The 25322-nt window shown below is 47.2% G+C and overlaps 1 protein-coding gene across 1 annotated transcript in view; it reads left to right on the top strand.

The window, feature by feature from the left end:
* Positions 1 to 22355, top strand: part of TNFRSF8 (TNF receptor superfamily member 8) — a 62740-nt gene extending 40385 nt beyond the window's left edge. The window contains exons 3-11 of the mRNA XM_075906321.2: positions 811 to 936; positions 3066 to 3221; positions 3338 to 3431; positions 4620 to 4975; positions 5138 to 5260; positions 5672 to 5722; positions 11265 to 11290; positions 14355 to 14580; positions 18792 to 22355. Coding sequence (XP_075762436.2) covers positions 811 to 936; positions 3066 to 3221; positions 3338 to 3431; positions 4620 to 4975; positions 5138 to 5260; positions 5672 to 5722; positions 11265 to 11290; positions 14355 to 14580; positions 18792 to 19039 — 1406 coding nt within the window. The 3' untranslated portion in view covers positions 19040 to 22355. The remainder of the gene's footprint in view (positions 1 to 810; positions 937 to 3065; positions 3222 to 3337; positions 3432 to 4619; positions 4976 to 5137; positions 5261 to 5671; positions 5723 to 11264; positions 11291 to 14354; positions 14581 to 18791) is intronic.
* The last annotated feature ends 2967 nt before the right edge of the window (positions 22356 to 25322 follow it).

Genomic DNA, 25322 nt, shown 5'->3' with positions numbered 1-25322 from the left:
GGAAGAGGGGAGAAGAGGTGTGTGAAGTCTCCTCCCATCCTGCAAGGGGCTCAACACTTAAAGTCAACCGCCAGCTGCTGCTCAGCTAGCGGCTGACTCTAAGCGGGGGGGCTCTTTTGCAGGGCGGGGGCAGGGAGCAAGAGACTTCGCATGCTCCCCCTCCCTAGGCCCCGACTGACCTGGGGGCACGGGTACCTAGAGGGAACCGCCAGCTGTTCAGAAAAGCTGGCGGTTCTCTCTGGAGGGGAAGGGGGCAAAGACTTTGAGTGCTCCCCCACTCCTAGACCAATCACGGTCTGTGGGTGGGGAAGCATGTAAGTATCCTAGCCCCGCCCCTTCCACCTGAGGCTCCGCCCCTTCCAAGGTGGCTAGGGCCACTTCAAAAATTTCTGAAGTGGCCTATTGTCTTCCCCCCGCAGTCCTAGAGGGATTGACTGGGGAAAGGAGCTAGGTGAGGATTTACATTGGGCCTTAATTACTCCCCCTGCTCCAAGGAGGAGATCTGGGGGCTGCAGCAGAAGACCGTCTACTAGGGACTCAAAGACTCCAGGCAGGTAGAGCTGGGCAGGATGAAATTGGACTCTGAGGACTTTATTGTGATGGGAACAGTTTAGGATAATAAACCAGGGTATTAGGAGAAGAGAAAAGCCTACCGGAAAGGGAAACTGAGGCATGGCACGGCTGAGCTACACTTGGCCAGAAGAGGGCACTGCAGGGCAGGCACAGCTTTTGACAGATTGGTTCTCTCCCTCTGCTTCTCTCAGAGCCTTGGTAAGAGACTTCCTATTGATTTTGCTGTCTCTCTGTCAGATGACCATAAAAGGAAAGCGTGTCCCACAGATCCACGCAGGGACTGCAGGCAATGTGAGCCCGAGTACTTCCTGAACAGGGAGCACAAGAGGCCTCGCTGCGATGCGTGTGTGTCGTGCAAACCAGGTATTTGCTTTGCTTTTCCCCTGCACCTATTTCATGCCGAGACTGTCTCTGGGTTTCACTGTATCTTGGTTTCCTGCCTTTCCGCTGCCTGTCTGAAAGTGTCCTGAGTCCGTGTGAGGTGGGCCACTTTTCAAGTTATTGGGCCCTGCAGTGAGCAATGTTAAAATTAGATGAATCATTGGATTAGTCGATAAAGCCACTTCTGCTTTGAAATGTAGCAAGAGCCTGCCCAGCTGTTGCTACATTTCAAAGGCAGAAGTGCATTTAAATGCCGCATGGAGCCTTGGGCCAGTGCTGGCCCCGATCCAGCGCTTCCGCTTTGAAATGTACAAGAGCTCCAGCAGGGACTCTTGTACATTTCAAAGGTGGAACACCACCGCTGCACTCCTGCCCCCTTGCATGGAGCTGGAGCTGGGGGGAGACAGGCTTTTAAGCCTCCCCCTCCCAACACTACTTCCTCTTCCCCCCCTTGTTGCCTCTTTCTGATAGGGGAGGGGAAGAAGCAACTAGTCGACTCGTGTCGAGTATCTGATAATCTTTTGCTTATTGGATAGTTGACTAGTCAATTCATTGCTTACATCTCTAGTCTCCCCATTATGTGAAAGGGGCGTGTCAAGAGGACTTCCAAAGGCTGCCTATGGGCCCTGGTCCAAATCCCACTGGAGTCAATGGAAAGACTCCTACTGACTTTGGTGGTATTTGAATTAGGCTCTTGGAGAGTGGAATAGCCAGACGTGCCCATTCCTACTTCGTGCGCTTGATTGAGCATAAAATCATAGACTATTAGGACTGGAAGGGACCTTGAGAGGTCATCAAGTCCAGTCCCTGCCCTCACGGCAGGACCAAGCACCATCTAGATCATCCGTGTCAGATGTTTAACTAAGCTGCTCTTACATCTCTCCAATACTTGACTTGGATGTTCTGTTAAAGTGCCCCCTTTTGAAAAGTAGTCCCACCACATGACCTAACATTAGCGAGAAGAACGAACCAGGCTAATTTGGGTCTGAAATTCAGATTTGCATCTTAGTTCTCCTGCAGTCTGGATCTGGGATTCTGGTGTGGGCCCATCTCTCATGTCTTTCACCCCGATGGACCCAGAGTTTTGCAGACACTGAACAGCTTTACTACCAGGATTGCAGCAACCTCTGGGCTGATGCAGCAAGTTGCTTAATAATGCACAAGAACACTAAACACCAGAGCTATGTTTACACTCGCGGCTTCTTGCACAAGTAATATGCAAATGAGGCTGTGTGGAATATCGCCGAGCCTCATTTGCATACCTAATGAGCCACCTTTTTTTCAGAAGAGGCTCTTGCGCAAGAAGGAGCATCTACACTGCCGCTTCTTGCGCAAGAAAAACCCTCTTGCACAATGCCGTTCTTCCTGAAAAGTAATAGGTGTAACAGCATTGCGCAAGAGGGTTTTTCTTGTGCAAGAAGGGGCAATGTAGACGTTCCTTCTTGCGCAAGAGCCTCTTCTGGAAAAAAAAAGGTGGCTCATTAGGTATGCAAATGAGGCTCGGCGATATTCCACACTTAGCCTCATTTGCATATTGCTCGCGCAAGAAGCCGCGAGTGTAGACATAGCCCAGGTTAGAACAGGGAGGTTAGCACCAAGTTTAAGTGAAGCTGCCTGGAGAATTTAGAGGACCAACCTCAATTCAGAGCCTAAGATTTGGCTAGGGTGGGAGAGTTAACATCTTGATCTTGGAAATGTGTAGTGAGATCTTGACAGCCCACATGCGGTTGGGACCCAGTAGTAACAGCCGTTCATTCAGAACTTGGCATATCAGCTGTAGACTGGCCCCCGGCACTGGCTCAGTTCTTAGAGAGGGGAATGCCCCCTGCCACACTACAAAGCCATTTCCTATGGGACGTGGCATTTCCTTAGAAGTCTCCCATCCAGCTATTGACCCCGCCTGATCCCAGCTTGATTGATAAGACTCAAGCCCATTGGTCTGCAGACTGCTCCTGCGGTTCTGACATAAGTTGCTGGTGAACAGGGCACTTGTGATCCTGTGTCCCACCCTGCTTGCCCGGACTCTTGGACCAGAGCTGCCCAACTCGTCTCTTCTGCCTGTGTCTCCTTCATGCTAATTTTTTTCTCACTCCCCCTTTCTTCTCCTACAGAATACGACCTTGTGGAGAAGGTACCTTGCTCCTCTGATACCAGCAGGGTGTGCGAGTGCCGAGCGGGGATGTTCTGTAAGGTGGCCGTTCTCAACAGCTGTGCACGATGCGTGTCCCACACGGTCTGCCAGCCAGGATTTGGAGTCCTAGTTAGAGGTAGGCATCCGACCCCTGTTAGCCAGTCTCCTCTGTCTGCGGCCATGGGGCGGCGCTGATGCTGCGGCTTCCTCTGTCCCGTACTGCTCAATGATCACTTATTTTTTTCCCCGCAGGCACCTCGAAAGTTGATGTCTCCTGTGAGGAATGCTCTTGGGGTACCTTCTCTGATCAGTACTCCAGCACCGAGCCCTGCAAGCCCCACACAGAGTAAGCTCAGGTTTCTGACTGGTTGTTTATAGGGTTGCCAGATAGTTTTACAAAAAGTACCGAACATGGCAGGGGAAAAAATTGGTTGAGCAAAAAAAAAACCCAGCTGCACAAAAAAAAACCAACCAGTCACGATGCCTTTAAATCCCCATGCTCCTCCCACCCCACCCCAGACATGGCAGGGGAAGAATGTCCCAAGTGGCCTTCTGTCCGAGAAAAACAGAAAATACCCCACATTTTATATTTTTCTGGGGGTTTTTTACCGGACAGAAGCCGCAAATACCGGACTGTCCGGGCCAATACCAGACACCTGGCACCCCTAGCTGTTTAAAGCTAGAGCCAGAGCTGGAAGGAAGTTGTTGCTTTTCTGGGACAAACTAGAGACATCCAACCCAGGGCTCAAGTAGCAGAGATTTCCCTGTCTCTCTATTTGCCCCAGACGATGTTGCTTTGGGGGAGGGAGGTGTTGAGTGGAGCTGGATGAAGCCCTCTTGCCTAACCTTGAGCTCACATGGGTTAGATTTGCACTTCTGGCTTAAAGAGATCCTTTAGGGCTGGGGGAGGAGTCAAGGGAATGGAAGAGCTTCTAGTTAAGGGCATCTGGCTATGCTGGCACAAAAATAAGCAAGGGGATGTGATCGCTCAGGTAACTTAATTTTCCATGGGAGGTGGGTGAACCAAGGGCTGGGGGAGGCAACTCCCCAGCCTCACCTCTTCCACCTGAGGCCCTGCTACCTGCAGGGGTCCAGCCTCCTTCTCCCCCCCACTGCAAGGCAGGTCTTCAGCTCCGCCACCTCTGCCACAAACCTCCCCCGTGCAGGAGCAGGACTCCAGCCCTCCATGTGAGTCTCCCAGCCCCAGAGCATGGGAGGATGGGCAGCTCGTAGTCCCAGCCTCCCCAGCCCCGGCACATGGGAAGTGGGGGGCATGGCCCCAGACTTCCTGGCCCTGGAGCACAGGAAGGCAGGCGACGCGGGGTCCCAGCCTTAGCACAGCTGACGCGCGGAGGCAGCCGTGCTGAAGCAGGGGGAGGGAGTGTGGGCGGGGCCGTGCCTGGCAGTTTGGAAAGGCCGGTGCCTTCCCCTGCCTCATGCCTGCTGCCCCCGTGCTATTTTCCATTTCCCAAAGGAGTCCGGGTGCGTTTTCCTCCACGTGCCTTAACCTCCGTGTTCTCCTTCCCCTACCCAGCTGTGCCAAGCTAAACAAGATCGCAGTGGGCAGCGGAAACGCCACACACGACCAAATCTGCGTGGACCCGTCTCCGACCCCCCTCGCCCCCACCACGTGGTCTGCGAAATCCAGCCGCGAGCCAGCGCTTTCCAATATGGCAAAAGCACCGCTCCCGAGCGAGCAGCCCACAGTGGGAGGCTGGCGTCCCCACCCTGCCACAGAGCCCATGACCCAGGCCAGTATGCTCATGAGTGACATGGCCTCTGGCGACGCCAACTCGACTGCTGGGGGAACTGTGGGGGGAACGGATACCAAACACGCAGCTGGCACTCCCCCGGCCTCGGATATCGCTTTAGAAAAGACGACCAAGAAAGGTAACAGCGCTGATAAAGCGCATGGTGAATGCAGCATGCAAAGGCAGGCTTGGGTCTGTGGGCAGGGCCGTCTCTCCCTCTCTTTCCCTGCGTATGGACCCCTCCCCCCCTTGAAAAAAAATCCTCGCTATCAAATATGCCTCTGCCCGCTCTGTGTTGCAGGTGATGGGAGCTTTGTTCTCTGGGGAGTGGTGATTCTCTGCATGGTTGTGCTGTTCGCTGGTATGCTGGTGGTTTGGCAAAGGAAGGTTTGCAAGAGGTGGATCTTCACCCCAGATGGAAAGAGTGAGTTTCCTGAGCCCTGTAGCTGTGCATTTCAGGCTGGTATGTGTCACCTGGGGACTGGCTGTTGTCCCAGGCGTTCTGGATGGCCACCACACGGGTGGGAAGAGCTGAGATCCTGAACTCTGGATTTTAAATGGTTGAATTCTCATGGCAGACGAAAGAGATGGTGCTGCCCCGAAATAAATGGAGAAAGAGTAACAAAAAGGATCTGGGAATATCCGTGGGCTATGGGAGAAAGAGTAACAAAAAGTATCTCTCCTCCGCACAGAATAGTGTCATCTGCTGTGCGTTTTGAGCAGGGAGTGTGTCCGCTGAAATAGCCCCAAGCGGAGAGAGGGGAAAGAGTCATTCTTATCCAGTCCTCCGTGGGTCCCAGTTTGTGCTGAACATGGTCTCTCTTTATTTTCTCAGCTCCTGGTCTGTATCCAGTCACTACATGTAGACTCAGTTCGGCACATCAAGGTAGGTGACGGACAGACCAGAAAGACGGCTCCAGCCTGTCTCCAAAGGTTTTCGAGCTGAATTTCAATCCGAGCGTGTGTGTTGATTGGGAGAATCAACGTGAGAAATGTTTTCACGTTATCAGATGAAAGGTGTCGGCGAACACACATCGCATTGCTCTCCCCAGCACTAATAAAACAGTTCAACAGGTGGCGCTCTTCCATCAGAATGGATGCCCTTGCAGAGTCAGTGGGCCCACCGCTGCAGACGTGCTGACCTAAAACCAAGGCTCTTGCGTGTTAGAGGCCTTGTGGCATGTGTTACAGGGGGTGTGAACCATAGTGCCCCAACCAAACGCCAACCTAAGCAATTGTTGGCCTGCTGCCTGGACTGTGAGTGCTGATCTCAGGCAGACCAGCAGCTAGGGTTGCCAGATGGTTTAACAAAAAATACCGAACACTCCCCTTCCTTCCCTCCCCCCCCCCCCAAAAAAAAAAAACACCAGGAAAAAAAAAAGGGAGGAGACCAAAGTTGTTAAGCAAAAAAAAAAAAAAAAAGGTGCCATGACTTTAAATGGCCCTGCGCTCCTCACTTCACTGCCCCCTGCCACCCACAGCAGGAGAGAACTATCCACTCCAGGTTTCCGCCTAAGGGAAACAGGAACTACTGGACATTTCACATGTCCGGTATTTTCTGTTTTTTTTACCGGACAGGGGACCCAAATAATGAACACTCTGTGTGAAAACTGGACACTTGGCAATCCTACCAGCAACACCAGAGTGGACACTCCTAACTGGTGGTGTGTTCTAGACAGGGATGCCAGAACAGTCCAGGGCCTCGAATGATGGAAGGGAGGAAGAGAAGAGGAGTAGGGCTTGGGGAGGGAAGGGTGGCACAGGAGGCGGGGCCACAATTTGGGAGTAGGTGGTCCCCCCACTTTTAGGGAACTTCTGGGGGAAAAAAGGCATTTTAGAAGTGCACTTCACCAAGCTGGTAATACCCTTGATCACCGTACCACCCTTACCATAGAGTGACAGACAGTCCCCTTAGGTACATCTCCATTTTGCCAGCCCCTGGTCTATCTCATAGAGCTGGAAGGAACCTTGAGAGGTCATCAAGTCCAGCTCCCTGCCCTTGTGGCAAGTACCATCCCTGACCAGGGGCAGCCCAGGAGCTTAGGCAAACTAGGCAGTTGCCTAGGGCACTGCCGGCCTGGGCACCCAATGATGATGACATCACAGGGCACCCCGTGATTACATCACAGCCCTTGATGGCCAGACAGGCCGGGGAACCAATCATTGCCTCAGGCTGTTCCTTTCCCTGACAGATTTGCCTCAGATCACTAAATGGCCCCCGCAAGGATTCAACTCACAGCCTTAGATTTAGGCAGGCTGATGCTCAAACCACTGAGCTATCCCTCCCGCCAAACCAGCACCTCTTGCCTGTCACCGTTCCCCAGCCCAGCACGCGCTTCAGGCAGGCCCCTTGCCTGCCCCACCTCTGCACAAAGCTCAAAGCGGCCAGCTGCAGGAGCCACGTGCTCTCTGCACCCCACGTGCCCCTGGGGAGGGATTAATGTGCTGTCCTAGCTCCCAGCACAATCTCGCAGCCCGTGGGCCATAAATCAGCCAATGGGAGCTACCGGGGCTGTGCTTGTGGCACAGACAGCACACGGAAGGCCCCCCGTCGAGGGGGCACGACACGCAGAGAGCACATGGCTCCCACAGCCGGCCGATTTGAGTGGCGTGCAGGGGCGGGGCAAGCAGGAAGACTGCCTGAGGGTTCTGCTGGCTGGGAGCCACTTAAGGTAAGCACCTCCTAGCAAGTGCCTCCCACTGGCATCCCCCTCCTACAGGAGAGACTCCTCTCCTGCACCCATATTCCTTCCCAGACCCTGCACTGCCTCTCACGCTCCACTCTGTCACATCTCTCCTGCCCTAGGCAACAACCCAACCCCCGGACACCCTGCTGCACCCAGGCCCCAGATCATAAGCCGTTTTGAGCTCCTTCTACATCCCTCCTCCAGGTCAAAATCCTCTCCCGCTCCCATACTTCTTCCCAGATCCTGCACCACAATCAACTGCCCCAGGTCATAACCAGTGTTCCCTGTAAGCTGTGCGCTTGGGTGGCCATCCAGGAGAGATTCAGTTGCTGTTCAGCTGATTAGCAGGGCGCCCATAGCCGGGAGCATATGCTTTTTCTACTGGTGGTACACATCTGCACATGCGTCAGTGTATATAACAAAATGTATTCTGCACATGGATGGAGGAAACTAGATGGAACGTGGAGTGAAGGAGTGGGCTGTGACCCAACTCCCTCCCAGACCCCACATTCCCTCCTGCACCCCAATCGCCTACCCCAAGCTCCCTTCTGCACCCCACCTCTTTCCCAAACCCACTTACTAAATTCTCAGAGTGCCCTCCCATAAAAAATGATTGCCCACACTGCCTTCGACTCTGCAGTCTGTCATGCTAGCCAGACAAACTGGATTTTGTGATACACGATCCCTTACACCAAAAAACACACTATATTCAGGTTGCTTCCAGTCACAAGAGACTAGTCACCTTCCCTCAGATCAATTAGTGCTATATCTCACACCAAAGACAGAGCCTGTAGCCAGTACTGTAATAACCTAGCTAAAGGTTTATGAACTAGGAAAAGGAATGGAGAGTTATTAATGGGTTAAAGCAAGCAAACTTAGCAACACAAATAGATTTCCATCAAAATCCTAAGAGTGATAGAGTTGTAGTGATAAACTTAAAAAATAACAAATAGTCTGGTAGCACTTTAAAGACTAACAAAATATGTATCATGATTGTATCATGAGCTTTTGTAGGCACAACCTACTTCTTCAGATGACCAGAGTGTTGCCAGGTGTCCAGTATTGACCCGGACAGTCCGGTATTTTTGCCTCCTGTCTGGTAAAAAAAATTCAGAAAATATGGGACACCTAAAATGTCCAGTATTTTCTGATATTTTTCCCAGCCAGGAGGTGAAAATATTGGACACCTGGCAACCCTACACACACTCAGCAACTAGGTCCGGGGCCCGGACCCCCTGCTTACCTGATTCTGCAGGGAAGATGCATTCTGGCTCCATGAAGAAAACAAAATGGCCACCAGCAAAAAGCCTAAAGAACTGAAGCCTTCCCTGGGTCTTAGTGCTCAACTTCTCCCCTCTTGCTATCCCTATTTTGAGTCTGCAGGCACTTAAAGCTGTTTTAATGCTGGTTTGTTTTTGGATTTTTTTGCTCAACAACTCTGGTCTTCCCCTTTTTTTCCCCTCCACATACTTCTTTCCCCAGTGGGTTTTTTTTTTAGAGGGGAGAGTGTTCGGTATTTTTGGATTAACCATCTGGCAACCCTACCAGAATGTCGGATGTCCAGAACTAAAATAAATAGGGGAAGAAGGGAGGGGGAAACAAGAAGAGGTAGTGGGTTTAAAAATATCAAGGGGAAAGCTGAGCTGGAATGTAACAGGAAAAACACATAATCTATAAGTATCAGTTAATTCCAAGTGTATTTCAGGGCAGACTCAGGAGACTACCCCGGGGGATTTCTAGTTTCAGCTGAAAGTCTCTGATCCTTCTGAGTGCAAACAGCCAAAAAGATGGAAAACTTCTCTATAGCTTTGTTTCGTTTCCCTCATTCAGCTTTCAAGCCCAAAGTATCGGTTTCCTTGCACATAGCATGTCCCGGGTAGATAGGGCCAGTTATCGGTTCTTTGTATTGCCGTGATTCTTGATGACCCATCTGACATTATCTTTTTTGACGGGCAGTGGGAATGGTTCCCATACTTGAGTTCACAAGTTCAGGGCAAACCTTTATAAAGTTATAAAGCACAACAGATGTATTCTTGTGCAGCCTGGAACACAGACAATAGAAGTGAGGATTAATTCAGGCCACAGTTTACTTATCATTAGATTTTTTTTTAAACACAAAATACATTCTTGTGAGACGAATACCTGTTTTGAGCAAAACTAACATACAGGTGACCTGGTGTGGTCTTCAACTATGAGACTGTCAGTTCTTATTCGAGGCCTGTACCTTGGATAAGGACTGGTGTCTGGCCTGCCAGCATCAATTACATTGTGTCCAGCTAACCTCCCCTTTCAATTTCAATTGACTATTCTGTTCTATCAGGCCTGTGCCTTGCTTGGATCCGGCCCCCGAGGCTCGGAGCTCCCCCCAGCATTGGGGCTGGAGCACACACAATCTACTAGCCCGGCCCCCCCAGACAGTGGTGTGCAAGGGGAATGTGGGGAATGTCTTTCTGTTTCCCAATCAGAGGCCATGTCAATGTGTGGCCCCCGACTGATTCTTCTGTGGGTCAGTCACTCTCAACAGAAAAAAAAAAAAAAGTAAAAAACAACAAATAGTCTGGTAGCATCTTAGGGTATGTCTAGATTACATGCCTCTGCCGACAGAGGCATGTAAAATAGGCTACCCAACATAGTCAATGAAGCGGGGATTTAAATATCCCCGGCTTCATTAAAATAAAAATGGCCTTTGCGCTGTGCTGGCTCAGCTGATTGTCGGCAGAGCGTGGCAGTCAAGATGCGGATTGTTACCCACTCCCTTATGCCTCGTTGAACAAGGTTTAGAGGAGCGGTCAGCAAAGGCTTCCCCTGTCGACCGATCTGCGTCTTGACTGCCGCGCTGTGCCGACAATCAGCTGAGCCGGCACAGCGCAGCGGCCATTTTCATTTAATGAAGCCGGGGATATTTAAATCCCCGCTTCATTGACTATGTTGGGTAGCCTATTTTACATGCCTCTGTCAGCGGAGGCATGTAGTCTAGACATACTCTTAGAGCAGTGTTTCCCAAATGGTGTTCCGTGGAACCCCGGGGTTTCACAAAGTGAAAATAAGGGTTCTGTGAGAAAATTCCATTACAACAACATTTTATGATTAAAAAATAGTAATTAATATTTATTAATGTTATTTTTGTTTTTAAATTCATGCCAGTAAACTAAATGTTGATCTCATGATCTTGTTTAGCATGTGTTTATTATTATCCTTACTTATTTGTGGTCTACTTTTTCAGCTCATAGATAAGACTGTTATTAGGGGTGCCACAAAATTCTTTCAAATTTAAAAGGGTTCCGTGACCAAATAAAATTGGAAAACACTGCCTTAGAGACTAACAAAACATGTAGATGGTATCATGAGCTTTTGTGGGTACAACCCACTTCTTCAGATGACACAGAAGCAGAAAAAATGTTCCCCATTCCTGCCTTAATGTCTAAAAACCTTCAGCAGTGCATGAATCAATGGGACTAACATCTACCGTGATTCATTCTTCATTGAATATGGGTTTCTTCTTTAATACTCAGCGGAAAGTATTAGTACTGTTGCTGTGCAGCGTTTAACAGCAGCTGCATTCACTGGTGTCTGTGTTGTAGGGATGGAAGGATTGTAAAAGGTATGCCAGCTGGTAAAATAACTAAAAATCCATCAGGGTGAAGGGTGCGGTATAAATGCAAGACGAAACATTGATATTCTTTTTGTGGCTGTTAAAATTAATATAAACTCACCCACGATCAATTTTTTTTCTCTTTGTAGGTTCTGATCTGATGAAGAACTGCGCAGTAAGTATGAAATTGAACCCCTCCCCCCCAGTCACTCCTGTTATCCCTCAGAGGAGTAAAATAATGAGTGGTCTGCATGCAGAGCAGGCAGGATCTATTTTTTTAAAAGGTCTCATGTTACAAAATTCATTCATTCATTTAGGTACGTTTAAACCATCAGTTATAACATTCTCAGGCTAGGTCTACCCTACAGGCCTGTATTGATGGAAAAAAAATCCACACCCTGATTGAACTTTATACCAACCTAACTCTCCCTGTAGCATAGACAGTGCTCCATCTCTCACTGCCACAGCTACCGCCTCTCATGGAGGTGGATTAACTACGTGGACAGGAAAAGCTCACCCATTGGTGTAGTAGCATTTTGACCAAGGTGCTACAGCGACACAGCTAAGAACATAAGATTGGCCATACTGGGTCAGACCAAAGGTCCATCTAGCCCAGTATCCTGTCTGCCGACAGTGGCTACTACCAGATGTCCCAGAGGGAGGGAACACAACAGGTAATCCTCACATGATTCCTCCCCTGTCACCCATTTCCAGACAATGTTACACTGATGCCGCATTTTAAGTATAGACCTACCCTTCAGTTTACTCCTTTGCACTGTAACCTCTGAGGTAGATGCACATGGGGGACATACCATCACTTGTTCTTTTTATATCTTGGGCCTGATCTTGGAATCCTGACACTGGCAAAATTCCCATTGAAGTTATGCAGTGAACAGGAGTTTTGCTTTCATGAGGGGTGCAGGGTTCAATCTGTTGCCCTTAGCTTGTGCCAGGCACCAGAATCACAGCTGCCAACCTGCCTGATAGTTTGGGAGCAGTTTGGATATGAACTTTGCAGCTTTGTCCTGTCCCCCACAATGAAGTCATTGGCGTTAAACCTCCTCTTTCACTTGCCCCTCTTGTGCACCCTTCCCTTCTCTGCAGGTGTGGCCAAGAGCACTTGTCTTGAGTGTGAGAGCTATTGTTTGCCTGGGTGTGATAGACCTGGTGTAACAATACAGACTGATGGGTGTAACAATGCAAATCTGTAACAATACAGATACATACAATATAGTATTACCCTCTGGAAACAATTACCTCTATCCTCAGGGTGGGGATATTGCCAGTTAATACAAAACAATAGTAAAGACAAAGTAAGAATATCCTGGACTGGAAATGAGCAAGTCAAACATCAATAAACACAGTAACATTAGAATGTAAATCGGAGTGGGCAATAAAATGGTGATGGTTCAGCAGGGTTAGCCTTGGTGGGCTGCAGCAGCTATATTTTTCTGTGCTCCTGCAGGTACGAGTGATCGTAGCTCCCATTGGCTGGGAACGATGCTCTACGGCCAATGGGAGCTGTGATTCCCTGTACCTGCAGAGATGCTGGTAAATATGGTGATGTGGGAACCCACCGAGGCTAACCCTGGCAGATCGGATCTGACCCATGGGCCAGTATTTGCCCACCCCTGGTGTAGATGCTGCTGTCAATTGTCATGGCTCCATTGAAGTCAATGTCTTTTGTTTTAAATGTATTTGTTTGTAATCTCTGAAGCCTATAGGTATGGCCTGCTATTGATCTAGGTCTTTAAACCGCGTTCTTTATTTTTAATAGCATTTCATTTCATCTGTCCATTTCTTTTAAATCCCCGATTGTAAAGGAACCTGCTTTTACAAACGTCACCATCATTTTCATATTTCATGGCCCATTTCTGCCTATCTTACTTTCATAGAAAATGAGTCAGATGCACATGAAGTGCTGGGAACTTCACACTTGAACCCCTTTGCGTTGCTTTTGCTGATCTAATCATGTGAAAATGGCAGCCCACCTAGGAACCATCAGCAGAATTTGGCTTTGTGACCAGCGCTGCGGCTTTGGTTAATTGGATTATAGCTTTACATAACTTATCATTAACCCCAGGGTGGGGGGGGGGGGGGGGCGCTCTTCTGAGACAGAATTGCAGTGACTCTGTGTTGAAATTACAGTTCAAGCCATGTTGAAACACCCGTTCAGATCTTGCACTTGCTTGACCCTCCACCAGAGGGCAAGAACTCCTTGCAAGAAATTAGATGTATGTGCATTTGATTCCTTTGACATTCATTGCCCCTTGATCACCGGCCATACAACATCATGCAGTACTATTTGCATTGCTCAGTACTAAATACAGAGCAAGAATGGTTTTAACACCTGCCCAATTCTGCCTGCCTGCATTTGTTAAACCAAAGTTCTCCCTGGGAGTTCTGTTTATTGCACGTACAACATGCCCCTACTGCTTTGCTCATTGTACATGCCACTGCGAAAGTCTAGCTACCTCCAGGATACAGCAACCACTGGTGCACAGCATGCAGTACCGCCAGTGGGGAGAGGACAGTCTTGGCCATGGATGCTACTTGTATGAAAATGCCATAGGACCATGTAGAGCAGCAACAATGGTATGCTTAGAGTAAAGGTCCGGAGCGCGGTTGCCAATGACCACACAGGACAGTATCAAGTAGCTCCCCAGGATCCTTACTGACCTGTGTTTATAAGTGAACACATATAAAATTGACTGTGTGTGTGTGTGTGTGTGTGTGTGTGTGTGTGTGTGTGTGTGTGTGTGTGTGTTCACTTTTTTTGATTGTATCCCTTTGGTATATATGGTCATCATGCCAATTTTCTTCCACAATTTGATCAGAGGAAGTGGGTCTGGCCCACGAAAGCTCATCACCTAATAAACCATCTTGTTAGTCTTTAAAGTGCTGCATAGTCCTGTCTTTTGTTTCAGCAAGACCAGACTAACACGGCTACATGTCTAATAGTAGACACCTCTGTGCATCATTAGTCACTTATGTATCTTTGTAAATCAGGCCCTAAGGGACTTAGGTGCCTAATTCAAAGGAACTTAAGCTCTGAAGTTACTTGGGTCTTTTTGAAAGTTTTACCTACAGTGCTGGAAAATATCTGGTAAATATGACTTATTCTCAGTGATTTGGAGGGACATGGGTGCTTCCAAAACTGTTGTGCTACCTCCTTGTGTGTCCCGTTGTGTAAGCTGTAAGTTCACTGCCCTGTGCATCTCCCCTCTTTCTGTCAACAGAAAAGGTTCAGTATGCTGAAAGCTGACAAAGAGTCAGAAGAGAGGGCAGAAGAGAGGGTGTTAATAAACAGAACCCCTGTGGTAGAAACCAACAACAACTTGGTCTCCCGCACAGAAAAAAATCCCAGTCCTGACTCAAGTCTGACTGACCTGATCCAGAGCACAGGGAACACCACAGACCACCCTGCTGATTCCCGCGTGAGAGACCACACTAATAACCGAATCGGTGAGTCTCGGGTGCATTCGTAGAATAGTGGGAGCGGTTTCTGTTAGATGTTCAGCTGCATGTGTGGGGTTTTTTTCTTTTACCTGTGTGCTGTCCCAGCTCTGTGTAGACAGAGGACACAGCGTACCTTGAGCAAACTGCCCAGTGAGACCACAAGACTTGGTTTAGTAGCAAGTTAGTCTATAGTTTGAGAGCTGGCCAACTCAAGTTATTGTTGGCTATTTCCCATCGGCTTGTCTAACCACAGGCTTGCAGCAGTGCTGCAAAGGTGGAGTTGTCTTGGCACGCTGTGCGAGACTCCTACTAAACAGAAGGCAGGAAAAGAGAGGGGCAGACAGTGGGGAGAGAGGAAAGAGGAGGAAAAGGTGATAGAATGAAAATGAACTCTGAGGAGGTGGGTGACAGGAGGAACTCAAAGGCTTACAACCCAGATGGCGATCAGAGCCGGTGTACGGAGGTGGCCAGATCAGACCGCCTGATCCCCACTCTGGCCTGGCCTGGCCTGCATGCCTTTTAGGATCAGAATAACAAAGATCCAGTGGGGATTCTAGCATCAGAGGAGGCGGCCATGATGGTAAAGCTCTCTCCTTTGAGTCCACCCATCCCACTACTCCCAGCGGATGAGTGGACCCCCATATAAACAAAACTCAAGAGAGTGTGGCAGCCCGATCTCATTAACATGAACCAATCAAAGGGCACTCGGTTGATTTCAACCACAACAATTTCTTCCCATTTCTAGAATCTTTCAGCTAGTTGCCATGCCAACCTGTGACTTTATTAGGGGGCTTAAGGAACCTCTATCATAATTCTTTTACCTTAATCCAGGGGTGGGAAAACTCCAGTCCGGGGGTCAGATGCAGCCCCCAGCCTACGAAGTTTGGGGCTCCCCCCTAGCATTGAGGAGCCTGCGTTGTGTCCCTAGGGGGCTGGAGCACACAACATGTACTAGGCTGCCCACCCCCCATTTCAGATGTGTGAGGAGAATGTGGAGAATGTCTTTCTCCTCAGTCCGGGGCCACCTCACGTGTGTGGACAATTTTGTAACGAACCGAGTCACAAATCCCAGGGTAGGGGGAGAGAAGGCTGCTTGGGAAGATGAGTGGGCAGCTCCAGGGGATGTATTTCCATGAGTTCCCAGGCCTTTCCTGTCTTCCCCCCAACTCCCTGTGCTGCTCTCTCTCTCCTTGCCGACTGCCTGCAAAGAAAGAGCCGGTATGTACTGGGCTGTGTCTGCTAGCTGAAGTGGCCATCTGGGGCAAAGGCAGCATTCCTTCCTGCTCCATGTAAAATGGGCCCCACGTTTATTTGTATAATTAACTAACATCTTTTTAAAGTTTTCATTTACTGTCAGTTGCATGACTTGGGCGACAAACATTTCCTTGAATGATCAACTTAGAGCGCAGGCAGGCAGCACAGAACCCTGACCCGGAGAGGCTGCTGCCAAAGAAAACTGCTTAAAGCAAAATCAAGAGCTGAGGCAGAGCAAAGGGGAAAATGAGCAAAAGGTCATTTCCTGTGCAGCTGGGTGCACGCCCTGGGTTGGATTAAGCAATACAGTGGGCGAAGATTTAATAACTGCAGACAATATTTATTGTGACTCTTCTCTGGCCTGGCAAACTATTTTTTAAAGTCACGATAATAATTTTCCCGGTGAGATGATTCACCGGCAGTTTCTGCAAGGGTGAGGCAGGACAGCAAGATGCTTGAGGCAGGAGAGGGACTCCTCCCTTCTCCAGAAAATCTTGAGTGATGGTCCAGATCTTCTGTCTGCTGGTATAAATTGGCAGAACTCCACCATCCCTAAGCAAATTTACCTCAGCTGAGATCTGGTCTGTATCTGAAGGAAGGACAAATCACCATTTGAATTTGTTCTCAACTCCAGAGAGAGACGAATGATGCAGAATAGATTTGAAGACTGATATTATGAAATGTTTTGGTGTGAGAGTGTCTCTATTTGTTTAAGCTTATGTAATAAAAAAGAATCTTTATTAGTGACTGGTATCATTTCAAAGCCTGGTTGTCAGATAATATGCAAAGTGAGGAGATGTGGGGTGTGGCAGATTCTGGGAGGGATGTAACCCATGCTGTCTTCATGCTTGGTGCAAATGCTGAGAAACATTTTTCAGTGGCATTGATTAGAGGGCACATTGTGGTCATGGCAGTGAGGTTTTTGGAACAGAGGCCTCTGCACCATGTTCCACCAGGAAAAGCTATTGTTGAAATGCAGGCCTGGTTTATGTTACAGTTTTCAAACTGTTTGCCTGGATAGCATCCTTTTAGTGTTCTGCAAACAATTCTGAATTAATATTCCCAAGAGAACTTGGCCATCTGGCCTATTTTACAGAACTCACTTATTCCAGTAGCGTGTGGGGGCCAAGTCATGTTACAGTATTCTATGGAAATCAGTTCCCAGTCTGGGCTAACTCGTGTCATTAGTGCTGATCCTTCAGGACTAAGTGTCTTTCATAGGTCCTGCTAGGGTTGCCAGATGGTTTAACCAAAAATACCCCTTCCCCCCCCCAAAAAAAACCCACCAGGGAAAAAATTATGTCGAGGAAAAAAAAAGGGCGGGGAGTCAATACCGGACACTTGGCAACCCTAGGTCATGCAAATGCACCAGGACCCTCCTACCTTGTGAGTGATGGACTTGTAACAATAATGATGTGTAAGTCTGTAAAGCCTGTCATTCTCAGGTACCCCACCCCCATCACACCATTAAATGACAGTGACCTCCGGCAGGGAGTATGGCCATTAAAATCCTAAGGAAGGCCTTGAATTACCTTTGTCATCAGGGTCAGGTTGAATGTGTTGTACACCAGTATTCGCTGTAAGCTGAGTGCTTGGGTAACCACTCAGGAGAGACTCAAATGCTGCCCAGCTGATTAGCAGAATGCCCACAGCTGGCAGAATGTGTTTTTTAACTTGTAGTGCACATTCACACATGCCACAAAATTTATTCTGCGTGTGGATGGAAAATATTAGGGGGAACATCGTTGGATTCTCTGTTCATGACCTACACATCTGTCCTAAAATACCCTGTCTGATGTAGCTGCTCCTGCATTGCCGGACCCCTGAAACCCAGTCCCATGAAAGTCCTAAAAACCCAGCTCTGTTACCCCTCAGGTTATAGCTGAGTTTCCTGTCCATTGAAAACTTTGCTCAAAGGCAGCCAAAAGGCAATGCATCACTGTAGATTAAAGCAAAAAACACATAGGCTATGTCTACACTTGTGGCTTCGTGTGCAAGTATGGCCGTTCTTGCACAAGAATCCGCAGAGCATCCACACTGCCCGCCTGCTCTTGCGCAAGGAAATTTACATTCCGGTGTGGTTAGAGAGGGCTTCTTGCACAAGAGCTATGCTCTTTTTTAACAGGTGTAAGCCCTCTTGTGCAGGAGCTCTTGCGCAAGAGGGCAGTGTGGACACTTGGCAGGGATTTCTTGCACAAGAAAGCCCTATGGCTAAAATGGCCATCAGAGCTTTCTTGCGCAAGAGAGCATCTACACTGCCATGGGCGCTCTTGCACAAAAGCACAGCTCGCACATGGCAGCATGGACGTTTTCTTGCGCAAGACTTCTTGCACAAGAACCCTTGCGCAAGATGCTCCCAGTGTAGACATAGCCATAGAGTGTACGCCTTGGGGTTGTAAAAGACTCCTGCATGCTGGTAATTGGCTTTATTAATTTCTCTGGCCCTTTGCAGAAGAGCTCTTTTCAATGTAAAGCAGCAAACCCATCTTCCTTTCTGTTAGAGAAGAACTTGAAGAACAGTTTACGTTGCTGGGGGAAGGGAAAGGCGGTCAGTAACCACAGATGAGACTGGAGGAGAAGTGAACAAAGGGACCCTATTGCTCTATATGGTCCAATGTTTTTTTAATTGTTATTGTATAAAATGTGCAGGGCTCTCTCTTGAATCCTCCTCTCTTTCATTCACTGTCTTTCTCTTTGGATCACTGTGTTGCATACTTAGATTCCAAATGGAAGGTGCCTTATGACTATCCAATACTTACTATTCATAACTAGAGGGACATATTCCAAAGACCAGCACAGCTGTAACTATTATAGAGAGATGATAGGCTAGATCTGCACAGCTCTGAATTTTGGGAAATCTCAGCTATGTATCTAAGCTTTGCCACAAAGGGAACTTTCTCTGGCCAGAATCAGAAAGAAGTTGTTATTGCTCAGGACTGATTCCTATCTGCTTCTTCCCACAGATAAAATATACATCATGAAAGCCGACACTGTGATTGTGGGATCCATTTCAGAAGTGCCTGTCAGCAAGAATTGTGCTATTAGAGGATGTGACTATGATGCCGAAGCCCAAGAGAACCTGGAGGATAAAGAACTTGCAATACACTATCCGCAGCAGGAGACTGAATCCTTTCCAGGAAGTGATGTAACGATTCCGGTGGAGGAGGAGGGCAAGGAATTCCATCACCCTACCACGGCCACTGAGAAGTGATGCGTTGCAGAGCTGATGTTGAAGCCTAATGCTTGTACTAATGATCCCCAGTACATTTGGAAGCCATTAATACCTTGTTGTCTCAGATGGTGGAAGGATGGTTGGGGGTCTTAGTAGCCCTTTGATGCCTGGTGTCCTAGAATTGATTTAATCTAGGAAACGAAGAGAATTGCCAGTAGTGACAAGAAGTCTTTACACTTTTATGGATCTCATTAAATATTTCTCTCTTCTTTCTCCGAACATGAAGTTACAGATGGGACTGAATCAAAAGCCCAGGTCCGAACACTCCATAATTCTGCAGACTTTTGGATCTTGCTCCAAACCCTGCCACTGCACCTACCTTCATAACTGAATGGATTAAAATCTATTTCCAAGCAGCTCCATTGTGAACATTCAAATCAGGACCCAAAGCCTGAAGATTGGGCCCCACCTCTAAGTCATCTCTCTGTAGTTGTGTTGTTACTTCCTACTTCGTTGTTGTCAACTCTTGGGATTGTATTGCTATTCCCACAACACTATGTTTTTTCTGAAAGTTCCAGCTCCTGGAGTCATGTGATCACACACAAATCTCAGCTTTTTTTTTTTTTTTTTTTTTTTTTTTTAAATAAAAATTACTGGTCCTGATGGTTGTAGAGAAAAGCTTGGAAACGTGACCCACTTGTGCCCTCAAGATTCAGAAACTAAAGTGCAAATAAAACAACCCAACATTTATTCCTGAGTTTTAAGACAATCTCATGAATACTTTGAAGCTGGAATCAAAGATGACTTCCATGATTAACTTTTTTTTTAATGGTATGATATGGAAAACTGAAAAAGTAAATGACTTACACCTTGTATATATTTCTAATGCTGCATGCTTCACAGGCTCTTCAATGCAATTAAGAAGTTTTATGACCCATCAAAGCTGCAAGGTCAGACAATACAAAACCAGGCACTACTAGATACACATAACATGCTAGCACTCATATAGGTGAAGGCATACATGAATAGGAAGGAGGGGAGTTGGAACGGAGGTCTGGCATTCTTTGAGACTTCTCTATATCTGATTTATCCAAATGTATCTAGAAAAGAGGACCATATTTCTTTGAATTCACAGACTCAAGAGTTTTGATTTTTGGGATTGGCAGTGCTGCTATATAATGGCCTCCTCCAGTAAAAGATGAAAGGTTTTGAATGTTTAGATGTTGTACAGAAAATGAATTTTGCTTTGGAGTCTGAATTAAACAAATCACAAATATCCGGTGAATGTGGATATGGTTTTATAAGGAAAACAACAGAAATGAACTGATTTTTTTCCAAAGGGAAACAAGGATTTTTTTTTAAAGGCTACATTACTCGTTTCCTAAAAGCATGTTAATTTCTGCTACTTTTGGAAGAAGTGCACATGATAATCTAGGAAGCGCTTATTTACATATTTTTTTTTTTAAATCTGGTTTTTGTGGTCAAATTATGCAAGATGCTAACTTCTCATGCTGCTAATTCTATAACTGTAAATTGAACACATCCGTGCTGACTGCGCTTTCTCACAATTATGGAAAATGAGCTACATTACAAAGTCTTTCTTAATAGGTTTAAAAAAAAGAGGAACCACCTGCTTAGTCATTTTTATATTGGATAGAATATAGTGATGGATAATTTTGCTTCTCTAGTGCATTCATAAGAACAGTCATCCTGCATTAGACTAATAATCCAACTATTCCAGTATCCTGTCTCTGAGAATGCCAGTGCCAGACGCTTCAGAGGGGATGAACAGGATAATTTCAAATAATTCATCCCCTGTTATCCAGTCCCATCTTATGGAAGTTGGAGGTTTAGGGACACCAAGAACATGGGGTTGGCATCCCTGACCATCTTGACTGATGTCTTGTCTACACTATCCATTCCCCTTCCATCGATCTAATCTATGCAACTTCAGCTATGCAAATAGTGTATCTGAAGTTAGATGTACTTACCGTGGTATCTTTCATAGAGTAAGTCCAGCAGGGACTGCTCTCCCGTTGACTCAGAGTACTCTTCTCATTCTGGTGGAGTACCAGAGTTGATGAGAGAGCACTCGGAGTTTGATTTATTGTGTCTGAGCAGACATGACAAATTGACCTCCGGTCGTAAATCCACCATCTAGTGTAGACAACTCCTAATAGCCATTTATGGACCTATCCCCCATGAAGTTATGCAATTATTTTTGAATGTTGTTATACTTTTGGCCTTTACAACACCCCTTTGCAATGCATTCCCCAGGCTCACTGTGCATTGTATGAAGCACTTCCTTATGCAGGACTTAATTTGTGCCAGGGCTGAGCCCTTGTCTCTGAACTGCCAAGCATTGATGTGCCTGTGACTTCTGAGCTTGCTGTGTCAGTTATGAAAGAACAAAATTTGCTTGAGCCCTGGCACCGCTTCTATTGCCAATTAAGCATGTTCTTGTGTTCATTTTCAATTTGTCTTTTATCTGAGCTTCTCAGTGCACTTTACAAACACTGGTTAAGCCTCACGCTACCTGTGCAATGGATGTAATGGTTGGGACCACAAGCTTTCTGAGGATGCAGTAAGGTGGAACAAGCCGGACACGCCCAGCATCCCGATGTGCTGCCTCTAATCCATTCACAAAATGGTGCTAAGTCCATCATGGGCAGCCCTTCACTCATTCCTCCTTGAATTCTCCTTTCCATTTTTCAGCTGCTCGATGCCAGTTGCTATTGTCGCTGCATGCGTCTTCGGCTCCTCTGCAGAGTGAAAGAAACCTCGTGTGTGCATTCTGTGCAGTGCTTGTTTGTTACATGCAGAAGACCCGCAGTTCCTAAAATCTAACAGATGACCATCTGTGGTCCCTATTATTCTCAGTGCAGTTGCACGTGGTGAAGACGGACGCAGACAGAAATAACATTTCTGCTAGAACTTCTTGATATTGTGCAGCAGAAGGTCAACTCTCTAATGCTGTCATTAAACTAAGATGCAAGAAGGAAGTGAAACCCCAAAGGACCTGCACTGCCTAGACTTTCTTCACTTCCACCACTGGTGCCGCATTGTTTCCCAGGGCTCAGCATGGCTAATGGAGAAATGACACTTTCAGCTTTGAACACCGACGCGCTTCTGAATAACAGTTCTCATGTGACTGTGAGTGTAAGGGTTTTCCACAATCGTGGATTAGTGTTCTAGGCGCATGCCCTGTGTCTATATTAATCTTGTTAATGCAACAGTTTTCTGGAGGGATCAAATGCATTTTTTTAATCTTGCTAGATATTGTGTAGTTGGTTAAAAATTACTATTTTGCTAATGTTTGTAATGAAAAAATTAAACCTGGCTTAGCCTGTGGGCATACTTGTTTCCTTTTTGATAGTATTGATGCAACTTTACATAATTACAGGGCACTTTATACAATCAGATCAGTCCCAGGGAACCAAAGGGTTGGTGTTTTTCCTGTTTCAAAGATGAAATGATTTTAATATTTAAGAAAACAGTTTACCAACTTGAGGTCCCCTCATCAATGGGAAATGCAATTCACAGATCAAAGAGGGCCCTGTCTCATGTGGTGTTTTATTTTAATTTGGGTGAGCTGGAGAAAGGACAAAGGGCACTGCAGTCAATGGGCTTTTTTCTATTGACTGCACTCAGCTTTGGATCAGGCCCTTAGTTGATCTTACTAGGGATCTGCACACTCAGGAGTTTGTGTAGGCCTAGACTATCACATAAAGTAGGGGCCTCTTGCATCTCCCATTAAGTTCCCTGGGAATCACTCTCCCATTCTCTTCTATTTCAGGGACTCCCTGCAACTCTTCACAATCTCCCCCTGCTACTGGTTCTTAGGGTTGCCAGAGTGCAAAGTGACGCAGCAATAAGCACAGGCAGAGCAATGCATAAGAGAGTAACAGGAACTTAGAAATGCTAACGTCCCTTCAGGCTGCGGGGTGTCCCTTTCCTGTCACTTTGCACCAGGCCTTTGTGGACGTGGCTCCAGCTGGGGAATTCAGGGCACCCTCTGAGTTCTAGGTCCCTAGTGAGACTCACCGGGCACAGGACTCCCTACACTACAGGGCTGTGTCTAGACTGGCCAGTTTTTCTGGAAAATCAGCCGCTTTTCCGGATAAACTTGCCAGCTGTCTACACTGGCCGCTTGAATTTCCGCAAAAGCACTGACTTCCTACTGTAAGAAATCAGTGCTTTTTGCAGAAATACTATGCTGCTCCCGTTCGGGCAAAAGGGCCAGTGTAGACAGCTGAGATTTGTTTTGCGCAAAAAAGCCCCGATCGCTAAAAGTGCTTTTGCGGAAAAGTGTCCGTGCCAATCTAGACGCTCTTTTCCTAGAATGCTTTTAACAGAAAACTTTTCCATTAAAAGCATTTCCGGAAAATCATGCCAGTCTAGATGTAGCCCAGTTGTTTACCAGGTGTGCATGTACCTGGCTCAACAACATTCTTATCACTTTCATGAGCTGAGACCTAGGTCAAACTTGTTTACTGATCAGTAGTTTCCCAGCTCAAGGCATGGGTTAAAGCCGATAAAGCCCAGTTTCTGTTTGCGCTTACAGGGTCCCAAGCTATGCTAAACTGTATACTACAAGGATGGAAAATTCCATCCTAGCCTGCTGAGCTGCAGGCCTCACATGACTTTTTATGTGACAGCCTCCTTGTCAAAGATTCTGTATATGCCCTCCCCCCATGCTAGGGTCTCCTGTTCTTCCTCCCATAGCAGCAGCTGTGCCCACTCCCCTGAGATAGGAGTTTTGAAGTAAGGCAGGCTGGAATCCAGGAACTCCAATGAGTTCAGAAGTGTGATTCAAATGTAGCCTTCATGGAGTGTGAGATTACATCGTAGGTTAAGGCATTCTGCCTGCATGTTGAGTTCACTGAAATGTATGGAGGGGGCTAATGTATTAGCCTGCGATCAACAACTGGAGCAATTTCACAGGTATCTGTACAGTGACTCTGGGTTGTTTAGGGTGCGATTCCTATTTTCCCCCTCCCCCACCATGAGGTTAGAAAGCATATCTGACGGAGCATGAAGCTGTAGAAGGGATTGGAAAAAGCTGGAGTGTTAACACAGGCAAAATAGCAGATCAGAGAAAAATAATGAAGGGAAACAAGAAAGTGACCAAACGGCTGGAGAAATTCTCACATGGACACCATTTCCATTCCCACTCTACTCATCTGTGTAGTTCCTTCCTGTATTACCTTAATCTATCCAGATACTATTTATGGCACATCTCACCTTCTCTCCCTTATCAATAGGTGACTTGCAGCCAGTGGAAATAGTACATGAGCAAGGAGAGTAGTGTTTGGCCCATAAAATATGATTCATTTTTGCTACAAAGAGTAAATTCAGACAACGAAATTTTTATTATAGGCGATGTCTAGGAATGTGAAAGGTTAAGCTGTTACCCGGTAAGCATGCCTGGATAATCAGTTAACTGGTGGGCCTGGCTGGAGCAACCATACCCCCACCTGCACCGCAGTGTGGTGGGCTCGGCCTGGTCTGGATGGTACAGCAAGCTTGGCCCAGCCTGGTTGGAGGGGGATGTTTCAGCCCAGCTGGAGGTGGGTGATCTAGACCAGTCGGGTCCACTAGGCTGTGGGCAGGGGGCCGTTCCAGCCTGGCTGAGCTGGAGTGACAACTTTGCTACTGTTAACTGGTTCAACACTTTGCTTAACTGGTCAACCACCTAACCGGGATTTTATAGCCCTAGTGCCTCCAGTAGGAAACTGTATCTTGCTGTCAAATACACCAGTCGCGAGTGCAGGAAGGGACGACGAATGTTTAAAAACTTAGCTGGTCAGTTTTTCCCACTTCCACCCAGCAATCTTGTTACTTTGTCACAGTTAACGCCAGAGAGGACCTGGGCTAACATGATTTTAAATCAGCTAAAATCAGCTAACATGATTTTAAACATGCCTTTCCCCTGTCTACACTAGGTACTAATTCATGTTTATAGTATCATGTTTTAAATCAGTTAGCTGGTCATACATAGTTAACCTTGGAAAGATACCCTAGGCTTCATCACAACCAGCGGGCCTGTTCTTAAACACAACTTTCTTTACACGAAAGACAAAATCACGCTTAACACCGAGGGAGCCAAGTAACGTGTTTTCTAACAGGCTGCACTTCCCAAGTGTACCCAAAGCCTCCGGGAATAGATTCCAATCGGACAGGTGCCGCTAGGTGGTACTGCAGGGCATGGGCGGAAGGCAGGAAGAGAAAAGTTGTGTCATCTGCCCTGGAGGAATCTGTTTAATCCATCACATTCCTGTTGGACAGGTCGCCATGTAAGATACAAACAGACTAAGGGCTT

The sequence above is a fragment of the Pelodiscus sinensis genome, chromosome 24 (genome assembly GCF_052426305.1).
Source record: "Pelodiscus sinensis isolate ZL-2025 chromosome 24, ASM5242630v1, whole genome shotgun sequence".
Classification (NCBI taxonomy): Eukaryota; Metazoa; Chordata; order Testudines; family Trionychidae; genus Pelodiscus; species Pelodiscus sinensis.
Note: the sequence above shows the minus strand (reverse complement) of the source record. Positions and strands in the feature narration are given on the sequence as shown.